Source organism: Delphinapterus leucas, chromosome 17 (assembly GCF_059928025.1).
Source record: "Delphinapterus leucas isolate spDelLeu-1000000601 "Yukka" chromosome 17, BTC_Dleu_Yukka2, whole genome shotgun sequence".
Lineage (NCBI taxonomy): Eukaryota > Metazoa > Chordata > Mammalia > Artiodactyla > Monodontidae > Delphinapterus > Delphinapterus leucas.
Window position 1 is genome coordinate 77799575 of NC_143145.1, and position 14115 is coordinate 77813689.

General features: G+C 43.3%; 1 protein-coding gene across 9 annotated transcripts in view; it reads left to right on the forward strand.

Moving 5' to 3' along the window:
* The window catches only part of LOC111185601 (aspartyl/asparaginyl beta-hydroxylase), a 243461-nt gene that overhangs the window by 141109 nt on the left and 88237 nt on the right, over positions 1–14115 (forward strand). For 7 of the 9 annotated variants that reach the window (XM_022595311.2, XM_089899111.1, XM_022595314.2 and 4 more), the window contains 2 exons: positions 6865–6950; positions 13878–13964. The exons of 1 other annotated variant lie outside the window; for it this stretch is intronic. In XM_022595311.2, the coding sequence (XP_022451019.2) occupies positions 6865–6950; positions 13878–13964 (173 nt within the window). The remainder of the gene's footprint in view (positions 1–6864; positions 6951–13877; positions 13965–14115) is intronic. One more of the 9 variants, XM_089899107.1, reaches the window with a different exon arrangement.

Below are 14115 nucleotides of genomic sequence, written 5' to 3' on the forward strand. Positions count from 1 at the left end.
ATATATATTGCACCAAACCATTGTATCCAAGCAGGAGGAGATTTTTAGAAAAATAACTAATGGTGAAAATACAATGCCCCAAACTTGTGATTGATTTACAAAATAAATACTCTTTCCTCTGCTGGGAATGCTACTTCTATCTGGGTCTATACTTAAGTCCTCCATTTCCCCAGAAAGCTTTCCCTCCCCCTTCCCAAAAAGATTAGCACCACTCCTGGTCCGCCCTTATAATTACCCTCATTCCTCTAAGCATTCATTATCCATTTACAGCTTTCTCCCCAGTAAGACTGTAGCCTCCTTGAGGAATGTTCTGTTGAATCCCCAGCACTTAGCACAATCCTTGAAACATGGTGGCTTTTTAGCAAGTAGTTGAATTGAATGAATGAATGAACCAGTGAAAAATGTGGGTCTCAGCCCAAAGCCTGGGGCCCCCTCCACTGCTTAGAGTCACACACAGAAGAGCAGCAATGGTTTCCTATACTTCAAGAGTAGTCAAATTTTTTTAAAAAAATAAAAATTAAAAGTAGGGTGCTTGGAGGGTGGAATGAATGATAAGAAAGAGAAAGGAGCAGAAAAGGTAGCTGGGATATTAAATAAGGAGAGAATTTTTCTTCCTTTTTTCTTATATTTGCAGGGAGGAGCTTCTTAAGCATAGTAGAATTTGAGTAAGTTCAAATTACCTCCTGATAGGTTCATGGTTGGCGGCAGATAACTCAAAATGAGATTTAATTTTAATTTTGAAAGAACGATGTTTTTATGCCCAGATGCTTCTCATACTGATATACCTATGATAAGAGTCTTCACTGATTTTATTTTTTGTTTGTTTGTTTTTCTGGCCGTGCTGCTCAGCTTGTGGGATCTTAGTTCCCCAACCAGGGATCGAGCCCTGGCCCTCCGCAGTGAGAGCTCGGAGTCCTAACCGCTGGACCTCCAGGGAATTCCCGAGAGTCTTCATTGAGAATCATGTGACTTGTCTCTTCCTTATAACTTTTTTGTCAAGTCAGGTATTGAGGTGTAATTTACATATGGTAAAATCCACCTTTTGTGGTGTATAGTTTTGACATATGCATTGACATCTAGTTACAATTTCTCCACCACAATTAAAATCTAGAACTTTGTATCTCAAAATTCTCTCGTGCCCTTTGGAGTCAACCCCTTTTCCCACCTCCAGCCTCTGAAACCACTAATCTGTTTTCTTTCCCAACAGTTTATCCTTTTCTAAAATGCTGTGTAAAGGGAATCATCCAGTTAGTAGCTTTATGAACTTGGCCTCTTTCACCTAACGTGATGCACTTGAGAGGGATCCACATTGTTGCACGTATTCTTATCATGGCTGAGTAGCACTGCGTTGTATGGCTCTGCCATAAACTGTCTGTCCGTCCACCAGGTGATGGACGTTTGGGTTTTGTCTACCTGTGGCTGTTACAGTGCTTCAGTGAATGCGTGCATATGAGTCGCTGTGTGGACATGTGTCATCATTTCTCTTGGGCATAAAGCCAAGAGCAGGATTACTAGGATGGCATGTGAAGGAGTTTAGTGTTTATTTTATGTGCTTGGGGGATCCATGGCGATGGGGTAACATGGACAGATTGTGTTTCAGGAAGATCCTGAGGACAATGTAGAGAGAGAACAGACTGGAAGCAGGGAGACAGGTCCGGAAAGTTGCTTTTCTGTCTACCTTATGGCAGACCTTGCACCTTCCGTCACTTATCATCAGAGCATGTCAGGGACATAGAGAGATGCAAAGATCCTGTGTCTGTTTTCATTGGTGGTCAGCTTCTCATGTACCATAGTATGAAAACATCTTCTTCCGTTGACCAAGTGGAGAGCAAAGGGAGTCAACATTTAATTTTTATATAATCTACATGTGTATTGTTAGTCTTTTTTCATGCCTTTAATTATTCTTTTATTTCCCTTCTTTTCCATTTCATTTGCTCTTAATGTTTCAACCACGGCAAGGGAAGTCAGGATTTGAAATGCAACGGGTCACTTTTTTTTCTTTCTTTGTGGTTTTGGAAAAGGACAAAATACTTGTAATGGCAGTGACCAAAAAGAAAAGTTCAAAGTTTTATAAAACATAAGCATCTGGTTCCTAAACCACTTTTAAAAATCCAAATTCAACAAAATTAACAACCCATGGCAATACTCCTAGGTCTACTTTGAAGGATTATTAACATGATTTAAATCAACTGAAAATTAAAAGTGCAGGATTTGTTCAGAGACCTTAAGAGAACCATTTGTAGAGGAAGAAACTAAGGCCCAAAGAGCCTGAGAGAGTTTGCTCCATCCTGTCACAAGCCCTGAGACCCCACTCCTGGTTCTGCAATAAGACCACATGTTTCCCCAGAACAAGAAGGAACAGATCTGTGTTTTTTTACAGTTGGAAAAATTGCCTTAGGCTTTTTATACACTTAAAAATAGTCATGACAGGAATAAGCTTGAATTTCAAAGAGAAGAGCAATATTAACAGCTATTAAATAGGAAAGTTTGTGAAAAGCAATTTTATGGGACAAAGTAATTTCTCTTGGTAATGAGTGCCTTGAGATTTTTAATATTCTGTTTTTCGTGATGATACTGAAATACGTTGACACTGAGTACAGTATGGCTATTTAACAAACATATTTTAATGTTAACTATATATTTTGGATGTCCTGAGCTGCCAATAGTTTTTTCTTTCCCCCCCCCGTAAATAAACCTCATGTTAACTTTGACAGTGGAACATGGGAGATGCGCTTGGGAAAAGTCCTGATGCCAGCAGTAACCCTCTGCTCAGGTGCTCGCCGGGCTTTCCTGGTCCTGCTGTCGTCCTGCTGACAGACACTTCTGCAAAACCAAAGCGAGCAATTGCGAGACATAAGTCAGTGCTGGGTGACACGACACTAACTTCCACCATTTATAAATCCCCATCTCAGCCAAATGTCGATTCATTTCCCATGTCCTCAGCACGTATGCTAACATATCATGGCATGCCGTTGAATGTGCCCACTAGTCACTATTTTTTCAGTCTCTGCTTTACACATATTTTTCAACAATAGGGGGCTTTGGGGCTTGGGGGGAGGAGAAGAGAAAGGTGGAATAAATAAAAAGAGAATACCAATTTTTTAAAAATATATAAGGAATGATATATGTACCACATCTTCTTTATCATTCCTCTGTCAGTGGACATTTAGGTTGCTTCCATGTCCTGGCTATTGTAAATAGTGCTGCAATGAACATTGGGGTGCATGTATCTTTTCAAATTATGGTTTTCTCCAGGTATATGCCTAGGAGTTATATACGATGGAATATTACTCAGCCATAAAAAAGAACAAAATAATTCCATTTGCAGCAAATGGATGGAACTAGAGATTGTCATACTGAGTGAGGCAAGTCAGACGCAGAAAGACAAATATCATATGGTATCATTTATATGTGGAATCTAAAAATAGGGTACAAATGAACTTATTTACAAAATAGAAGTAGAGTCACAGATGTAGAAAACAAACTTATGGTTACCAAGGGGGAAGGGGTGAAGGGATAAATTGGGAGATTGGGATTGACACATACACACTGCTATATATAAAATAGATATCTAATAAGAACCTACTGTTTGGCACAGGGAACTCTACTCAATACTCTGTAATGGCCTATGTGGGAAAAGAGTCTAAAAAAAGAATGGATATATGTATATGTATCACCAATTCACTTTGCTCTACACCTGAAACTAACACAACATTGTAAATCAACTCTACTCCAATAAACATTGAAACTATATTATATACAAGGAATGAAATGAAAAAAGTGATCAAAGTGTCAGCTTTATTACTGATAAAAGTCGAATTGAAGAATGGGACTTAAATGAGCAGGAATAATAGGTTTCGTAATCTTGAACCCAAGAATTGGACATACCCACCCACTCCAGGCTGTGGAGAGCAACCCTAGTTCCGCCATGTGGGTGGGGACCCCTCCCTGCAGGATGCGGCATCCGCTCAGCGCATTAGTGGTACACATCCTGGGGGAAGGGAAGGGGTGGGACTGAGCTACACAAGCTTGTTGCTTCCCCCTAACTCAGTGATCAGATAAGTCACACCACCTCCCCTGTGGGGAGAGGCAGGAGGCTAAGATACTTAGGAAACTTCCCTGTTTTTGGAAACCATTCAGGTGGGAAATGTAGATGGGAGAGGGGAGGTGTCGGAGGACGGACGGAACAAAAAGTGCCCACTGAACTGAGAAGGCATCTTGAGACCGAACAACGAGGCAGGAAGCCCCATGTAATCAGTGGATCAGCTTATTACAGGGTAACTTACTCACAGGGTGGGATTGGGCAGAAAATGATCTGGAAGCATTCGCCGAGGCTATAGCCACTGGGACAATTTGATAGGGTATGGGGTGCTTGGAAATACGGCGTGTGTTCCTAAGTCAAGATTTATGAGTGGGTAACTAGTCTTGTGGGCGCCCGGAATACGCCAGCAAAGGTCTTCATCGTTGTTTGGAGACTAACAGAGCGTAGAGGCCACCTGGTCCTAATGATGATGAAACAATATCTATTAACTCTAAAGCCCCTGACAACAGAGAAGTGATTCACTGCACAGCGCAGTCCTGGGTAGTGTCAATGGAAGGACAGGAGGAACTGTCAGGCCCAAGATGGCATCAGCCATGCTAACAGCCATAGGGGAGGTGTCAAGGGACTGACCCCTTTGAAACCTCAGTGGCCACATCTGTGAAGTTAAGTTCCCCATGTCCAAGAGACTGAGAGAATAAAAGGAGATGTGGCCTGGAGACCGGCACACAGTGAGTGCTAAAAAAAATAGTAGCGATTACTTTCAGTCTTCGGATAATTCCTCATGTTCCTTCTTCTTTACTCTGGTCACAGACTGACCAGGTTTGTTATTTGGAAACAGATGAATACAGCGCCATCCTCTGAAATAGGGCAAATCCGGGACACAACAGATTTGTGAGCAGTAGCGAATTTCACTTTGGATCTGAGCTTGAAGCCTCTGTGCCCATAGGCACTTGGATTTATGATTTTTGTATTTCAGGAGAAAAGTAACTAGAGCTCAGTGTGGAAATTAAACCGTGGAAGCCCTTTAGAGGCTGAAGACTGAGCCTGATGAGCACAGCATGCTGGGGGGACAGGAGGAAAGCCAGGAGAGCGGGCAACGCAGAAGTCAAGGCGAGGGACCCTTTCAGGAAGGAGGGAGGAGTCCGCCGTGTCCGGTGCTGCAGGGGGGCCAGGTTGGATGGGAGAAAAAGGAACAGGGGGACTTGCAGAGATGGCCATACGCATTATTAGCTCTCAGATACAGAGCACTTACTGTATGTTGATCACTGTGCTAGTTGCCCACATGCAATATTACTTAATTCTCAAGAACGCTACCCCATGTTATAGAGTAGGGAAGTGAGAGTCGGGAAAGTCTACCACCAGCTTGGCTTAGGTCACAGATCTGGGACAGGACAGAGCTGGGACTCAGGCCCCTACCATCTGACTCTTAACCACTGAGGCTCCTTCCTTGTGGACGACTCGCTTTTGCCTCCGTGGTGGGTGAGGACAAAGCACTGTGGGTGGGAAGGGAGCCACGAGGGAGGGGAGGGGGGAGAGGATGGCGAGTGGGGGTGGGGAGGCTGAGGTTTGTCCTGGTTGGTTGGTTTGCTGGCTTTAGGATGGTGGAGACTTCAGCGCTACGAAACGTGGACAGGGGCTCAGAGGAAAGCCAGAGTGAGGAGGCCTACGGAGGCAGCAGAATGCGGGCCTGTGGGGCAGGGCGGGGAGTGACCTTAGGAGGGAGAACCCCTCCTCCTGCACCTGGGACAGAGCACAAGGAACTGAATGTGTTGGTTTAATGTCAGAGCATTAAGGAAGTTCTCCTCTGACTGTTCTCATTTCTCTCTACCTGGAACATCCGGCTTACCCTTCAGGGTCACACCTGGTCATGCTCTGAGCCCGGAGACAGGATTATCTGCTCTGGGTCCACCCGGAAGGCCCCAGCCCTCCCCTGCTGGTCATGACTTCAGGCTGAGTCAACAGGAGGAAATTCAGGTTGCGTCAAAGACACGGTGCCACTCTGCAGGGGCTTACGGTTTGAAAAGGGACCAGGATAAGTACATAAAAGTCCCATATAATAGGGGGAAGAACCACACACACACACACAAAAAGACATAAGCATGGTGGTGAGGATTTCAGTCGTGTGATAGAGAAAACAGAGCACTTCTGTGAGTGATATGTGGAGTGAGTGTGGTTTTCAGCTGGTTGTTGAAGGAGGGGGGCGTATTTTCAACTGACAAGGAATAAGCCATTTTACTTGGAGAAAGTAGCCTCAGAAATGGCAGAAAGCTTATTTGGGGAGCGAGGGGTGGTCCCATCTGGCTCAAGTATGGAATATGCTGGAATTTAGGTCCAGGATGCAATGGAAGGGTCTTGAGTCCTAGACTAAGAAATCCTGCTCCCTTGAGAGTAATTTCCTACTTTTATCTGATCGGGAAACACTGTGGGTGTGTTCAGAGACAGTTGTAAGCAGCCTTTTGGGCTTAGCCAAGGAGTTGATCCTAAGAGTTTAGAAATCATACCTACCATTTTCATTCCAGAAATTAGGTCACTATCCTGAGAGTTTCAGGATACCAGAATGCACCCAGTCTCCCAAGAACACCTTCGAGCATCTGAGAAAAAGGGCCCTGACCGCTTCCCTGTGGTTTGGCAGTTATGGACTGGGTCATCCTGGGGGTTGGGAGAGCCGTGTGGGGAGCTGAGCCAGGACTGTGCTTGGTTCTCCAGTTATAGGCTCAGGACCAACGCTAGGTTTCTTACTACTTTCGTAAATCACTATTCTCAAGAACTGTTTCTAGACAAAAACATAAAATAAAAATTTAAAACCTCTTTTTTTCTTTCAGTGAAGAAAAAGAAACCTAAACTATTAAATAAATTTGATAAGACTATTAAAGCTGAACTCGATGCTGCAGAGAAACTCCGCAAACGGGTAGGTGGTTGTTTTGCTTTTCGCAGGAACACCCGATGGTTTCTTTGTTAAATAAACTCAGCCATTACTCTTGATTTGTTTTTTTAAAAAACTGTAAGAGAAACAACCTTTGAATAGAGTGGATTTTTCCCCAGGCACATCAGCATTCCATGTGAAGTGAATCAAATGAAAAGAAAAACGGCAGCTATAATGGCCACATAGAAATAGAACTTTACCGGCAGGCCAGCCGACGTGGGTGTCAGCCCCTCCCATCACTGTCTACTTTGGTGGCTTTGGGCAGCTCACTTAGTCATTCTGAGCCTCCGTTTCCTTATTTTAAAAAATGAGACTAATACATGCTCTTCCTACTTCCTACTTGGTCTTTTCCAATGAGATAAGAGATTAAAAAAGAAGCATCAGTACTGTCAAGTACCATACAAGTAGGGGTTTTCATTTTAATGCAACGCGATGCAAAAAGAAAACATAGGTTAGTCCAGTGCTCTTAGGATAGTTCCTGTTTAAGGTGAAATGATGTTAGATTTAAGATTCTTCTCACTTGGGGTTAACCTCACGCACCTCCAGTTTCCAGGGTGACTGAAGTTTTGCTTTGTCATCAGTTAATTTGAAATATTATTTGCGTGTGTTTCTGGATATTACAGTTTTCGGAAAGTCAGTTAACCCTAGATTGAAGTTATCTGTTCTCTTAACTCCATCACACTCATGTAATGATTGGGCCAAATCTTTGTTATAATGTATCTAATGACACCTTCACTGAATCATCTACAGACGCACCTCATTTTATTGTGCTTCATGGATATTGGGTTCTTTACAAATGGAGGGTTTGTGGCAGCCCTGTATCAAACAAGTCTACTGGTGCCATTTTTCCAACAGCATTTGCGCGCTTCGGGTCTCTCTGTCACATTTCGGTAATTCTCGAAATGATTTCAAGCCCTCCACCAGCAAAAAGATTAGGACCCGCCGAAGGCTCAGATGGTGATTAGCGTTTTTTAGCAACAAAGTATTTTTAAATAAGGTATGTGCATTGTTTTGCTAAACATAACGCTACTGCACACTTAACAGACTACAGTATAATGGAAACATAACTTTTATATGCACTGGAAACCAAAACATTCATGTGCCTCACTCTGTTGTGGTATTCGCTTTATCGTGGTGGTCTGGACCCAAACTTGCAAGATCTCTGAGGTCTGCCTGTAGTTGTTTCTCATGAAAATTTCTTTCTCTACTCTGTACTTGAATTTATACTTGCATTTTAAACTAATACTCATTAGTTTTCCTGTAATGTGGTTTTTAATCAGTAGACATTAGCTGGAAAAAAAAAAAAGGAATAAGGGGACTGTCATAGGTAAGCGACAACAATAAAAACACCCAAGTTAGGCAATGAAGTGGGACGAGAATGTGCTTCCCCCCATATTTACTGGAAAAGTCCCAACAAGCATGGCGACGTCTGTAACTAGCATTAGGCACGGCTCCCAAACCAAAGCCTGGCTCACCCTGGTCAGCAGCTGATACAAAGGTAGTAACTCCAAAGAATGTGGCAGCAAAGTCTTTGTTCACTAAATTAACATCGAATGATTTCTGTGTCTGTCTTGTTTGACTTTATAAAATGCGGCCATCTACTATTTGATGAAAATTTGCATTTCTTAATAGAAACGAAGCAGGAATCTTCTTTTTCTATCACCTTGTTTGGCATTCTCCACTTTCTCTGTGCTACATGCCCTTGATGAAAATGGATGCCTATTTCACAGGTGACTTTAGGGATAAAGAACAAACGAACAGCTTTAGAGAAGGATTTTTATGTAATTATAATGAATAGTAGAGAAGGGCTCAGTTATCAAGGGGCAGATAAGTCAGTGAAGCATAAAAATGCTGGAACAATCCATGGGGTATTCTCCAGTTCTCGCTTATCTGGAGAAATTTTGATGCTTTCTTCAAGGAGCACCGTGGATCTATAACAGGGTAAATAAAGGAGGAAGAAGGGCCCACAGAGGCAATTCTTGCTTCTGAAACAGCAGGGAGCCATGTTATTGACTGAGTCATCAGTGTAATTAAATTTTTTAGGGTTGTTTTTATAGCTGGTAGTTTCAAATAATGCAGCCGACTACTGGGATTGCTACAGCCATAAGGCAGCAATGGTCAGAGGAGGCCTGGTCTCAGGCCACACCCATGTTTCAGAAACTATGTGACATGAAAGTACGAGGTCACTTTAGTTTTCCTGCAAAAATGCATGGATCGTATTTTAATCATCAATTTTTTTTTTATTTTATTTTTTGCGATACGTGGGCCTCTCCCGTTGCGGAGCACAGGCTCCGGACACGCAGGCCCAGAGGCCATGGCTCACGGGCCCAGCCGCTCCGCGACATGTGGGATCTTCCCAGACCAGGGCACGGACCCGTGTCCCCTGCATCAGCAGACGGACTCTCTACCACTGCGCCACCAGGGAAGCCCAATCATCAATTTTTTAAAATAATATTTATTGCTTAAAACTCCTCCTTATGCCCCAGAAGAAGGATTTGAAATGATACACTGAAATATTTGTTCATTTGTTGGAATTAGTTTTTATTATTGTATTATAAGTGGAGAAAAAGAGAGAAAGAAGGGAAAACTTTATAAAGTCAGAGTAAGTGCGACACACGGACGTTCACACCACAGGCTTTAAACGGGGCTGGGAAAGAAGTAAACTGCGGGCAGAGCAAGGAAGAGGTGTAGATCACACTGTCAGACGGATAGTAGTCCTCAGAATAGCTGTTCTGCACCAAGTCCAGAGAGGAACCTTATGCCATAGATCTTCATAAAGGGCCTAGTGATGGATGGCACAGCCTCCTCCCTAATGTCTCGCCCGCGGGTTCTACGTGACCTCCATGGGGTGTGTCTTAATGTCCTTCAGCGCACCCGCTGACCTCATGCCAGAACAGGAGCCGGGGGTGGTGGGAGGTGAGGCAAGTACATGTCTCTCCAGTGAACTGTCTTGGTCCTAGGATAAAATGTAAGCTGTGTTGAAGGACAGATGATTTTCAGGCAGTTCTTCGTGAGCACTCTATCCTGGGTTGAGTTTTTTAAGAATTGTGTAATAGGATCTGGAGCTATATTCTCCAGCAAGAACCTGGGGAAGGGAAAGTTTTTTCAGACTAGAAGCAAACCCATTAACTTTGCCAGACAGCTGAGGTGAGGGCAGGACTGATGGTCCCTTAGGAAAGGCATAGAGCATGTGTGTTAAGGGATCCAAAGGATGCCTAGGACAGAGCCAATGTATTCCATTATTTTTATAACCTTGATGGCCAACTAAGGGAGTGTTAAGCTGGAAAAAATACTTTCGCAGAGTTGTCATGAATATTGTTAATCCTATGGTTTAAATCTGGAAATGGTGCATTTAGCACGATTTTCACAAAAATAGCCTCAATATTTGCGATTTAAGCTGTGTAAGTCATGTGATAGGCGAAAAGTAATCCGTCCAAAGATATTCTGTGTCCTAATCCCTGGAACCTGTACATGTTACCGTGTTTGGAGAAAGGGTCTTTGCAGATATGATTAAGTTAAGGGTCTTGAGATGGGGGATTATCCTGGGTTATCCAGTTGGGCCCAAAATTCAATCACATGTTTCCATATAAGAGAGAGGCAGAGGGAAATCTGATACAGACGAAACAGGAGAAGGCACACACAGGAGAAGGCAACGTGAAGACAAAGTGGTGATTGGGGTGATGTCAGGAAATGCTGTCCTAGAGCCTCCGGAGAAAGAACGGCCCTGCCCACATCTCGATTTCAGCCCCAGTGAAACTGATTTTGGACTTCTGCTCTCCGGAACCGTGAGCGCATGAACTTCTGTTCTCTTAAGGCACAAAGTTTGTGGTCGTTTGTTACAGCGGCCTCAGGACACTCACACAGGTTAGTTAGAAGAAAGTCACACGGAGAAGGGTATTTAACATGAATTCTTCATCCCTTACAGTCACTCATGGAAGAAATAAAATGGTGGTTTTAGAAACTGTTATCCAAAATATACCAAAAAACTCATAAAACTCAATGATAAGAAAAACAACCTGATTTAAAAATGGGCCAAAGACCTTAAAAGACAACTCACCCAAGAAGATATTCAGGTGGCAGATAAGCATATGAAAAGATGCTCCACCTCATATGTTATGAAATGCAATTTAAAACAAAATGGATATCACTACACACCTATTAGAAAGCCCAAAATCTGGACACTGACACCACCAAATGCTTATGAGTATGTGGAGCTTCGGAATCTCTCACTCACTGCTGGTGGGAGATACAGTAGTACAGCCGCTTCGGAAGACAGTTGGGTGGGTTTCTTACAAAACTAAGCATACTCGTAGCATACAGTCTAGAAATCTTGCTCCTTGGTATTTATCCAAAGGAGTTGAAAACTTAGGTTCTCACAAAAACCTACACATGGATGTTCATAGCAGCTTTCATAATTGCCAAAACCTGAAAGCAACCAAGATGTCCTTCAGTAAGTGAATGGATGGATAAACCGGGGTACATCTAGACAATGAAATCTGATTCAGCACTGAACAGAAATGATCTCTCAAGCCATGAAAAGATAGGGAGGAAGCTTAAATTCATATTACTAAGTGAAAGAAACCAATCTGAATAGGCTACATACTGTATGATTCCAACTATGTGACTTTCTGGAAAATGCAAAACTATGGAGACAGTGGATACATGTCATTATACATTTGTCCAAACCCACAGAATGTACAACACCAAGAGTGAACCCTAACGTAAACTATGGGCTTTGGGTGATTTCAGTGTGTCATTGTAGGTTCATCAATCGTAACAAATGTACCACTGTGCTGAGCGATGTTGATTATGGGGGGAGGCCGTGCACGTGTAGGGGTAGGAGGTACGTGAGAAATCTCTATACTTTCCTCTCAATTTTGCTGCAAACCTAAAACTGCTCTAAAAAAATAAAGCCTTTAAAAAAATTAATATCGTGAGAGACACAGCATATTTTAAATAGCGATACAATGATTTCTGACAACAAATACAACTTAGAGAATATGTTCCTGACTTGATTTATCTCAGCCTTCAAGTCCTCATTCTCTTTGCATTAACCTGTCTGTCAGATAAGACTTACCTGAGGCACGCTTTATTGTCTCATGTGGGCTCACACATCCTCCCCACGCTATGATAGTAATAATCATAATAGCTACCATTTTTCATTGCTTTCCATGCGCTCTGCAGCGGCTATAAGCATTTTATATATGTTATCAGATTTGACCTTCACAGCAGCCCGACAAAGTGATCAAGTACCCTCATTGTACCCGTGTCACAGATGAGGCATATAAGGCAAAGTCGTAAGTAAGTTGCCAGGAGTCACACGCCTCCTAAGTGGTGGAGCCCAGGGTCTAGCCAGTCACTCTGGCTCTGGAACCTGCACTCATGACCACTCCTCTGTGCATATACTGTCTCCCACACCCTCAGCGCCACTGATGGGCATGTAACAGGGAATAAGAAACCTCCTTCTTCCATGATTTTAAGGAACTTTAAAATATGGATATTGCCTGGCTCTATTTAGTCAAGTTGTGGAGAAGTAGGTATCAATAATGATCAGGTAGTAATGTATGGTTTGCTGAGCCCAGCCACGTTTGAGGCGTAAACTCTGTTGCTGTGAAAACTCACTCAGTGAGGGTGACAACGTACAAACCACAGTGAGCTTGCATTTAAGCATGGAATGAATGGATTTACAGATTGATAGGCAGCTGAAGTGGTGGTAAAGTTCAACTCAGAAAATCCATCTCCATCGCACGGTTCCAATATTCTGACCTGCTGCCTTCCATTAGACACCAGGGGATGTGTGTTTCTCCTTGTGGATGGACTGCGAAGGGGAGAGGGTGCCTCACCCCCATGCCAAGACCCTCAGCAAGCTTACCTGTTACACATCCCCCATTTCCGCTTGCGCAGTGGTGGTCAGAGACCTACCACGGGTGCTTGGACCAGCTTCTTAAGGGCCCGCGTGGGCTTTGGGGGGAGGGGGCGTCACATGACAAGGAAGCAGTGGGGTGCCCCAGCAACCCAGTGAGCTGCATCAACCCTCATGTTCAACGGGTGACAACGTTGGCGGCCGAGTGGCCCTGTCATCCTGCGTGCTTATTCCCTGCAGACAGTCCCCTTCTCATTGCAGACCCCAGGCATTCTAGCTGCTAGCAGTATGCTTCCCCCAACTGAAATCCTAAACTTTTTTAAGAGTGCATGTGGGAACTGTACATGTAGAGAGAAAATGCAATTTCTTTGTTTTTCTTTTTTTTTTTTTTTGCGGTACGCAGGCCTCTCGCTGTTGTGGCCTCTCCCGTTGCGGAGCACATGCTCCGGACGCACAGGCTCAGCGGCCATGGCTCATGGGCCCAGCCGCTCCGCAGCATGTGGGATCTTCCCAGACCAGGGCACGAACCCACGTCCCCTGCATCGGCAGGCGGACTCTCAACCACTGCGCCACTAGGGAAGCCCTGTTTTTCTTTTTTTAATTTTCATTGGAGTAGAGTTGATTTACAATGGTGTGTTACTTTCAGGTGCACAGTGAAGTGAATCAGCTCTGCATATACATGTATCCACTCTTTTCTTTTCAGATTATTTTCCCATGGAGGCTATTACAGAGTATTGAGTAGAGTTCCCTGCGCTATACAGCAGGTTCTTATTAGTTATCTATCTTATATATAGTAGCGTGTGCAATTTCTAGTACATCATTTGCCAGGTGTCTGCCTTTTAAAAAATAAAGTGTATTTATGTTCATTTCTAGTTCTTTGTTTGTCATAATGCAGTTCATTATTTAGCATCTTAGGATCAAATTGTCTTAAACTAAGAAAGGAGTCCAGGAAATTTTGACAAAATTACTTGGTGAATATTAAATGACTATATTGAATAACATTATGCATTTGAATTTATTGTATGTATATAATTGCCTCTTCCTAACAGGGAACAGTTGAGGGAGCAGTGCGTGCGTTTGAAGAACTGGTTCAGAAGTACCCTCAGAGTCCGGGAGCGCGATATGGGAAAGCAAAGGTGTGCTGGAACCTTGCTACTTAGGACACTGTCTTGATGTCCTTATGCTCTCTGTGTAACTGGATTTGCAAACCCAGCATTTGCATGTTATTTTTCCTTTCTAACTTGTATAGAGAATCAGTTTCTCATGCATATACATAAATTCAAGCAA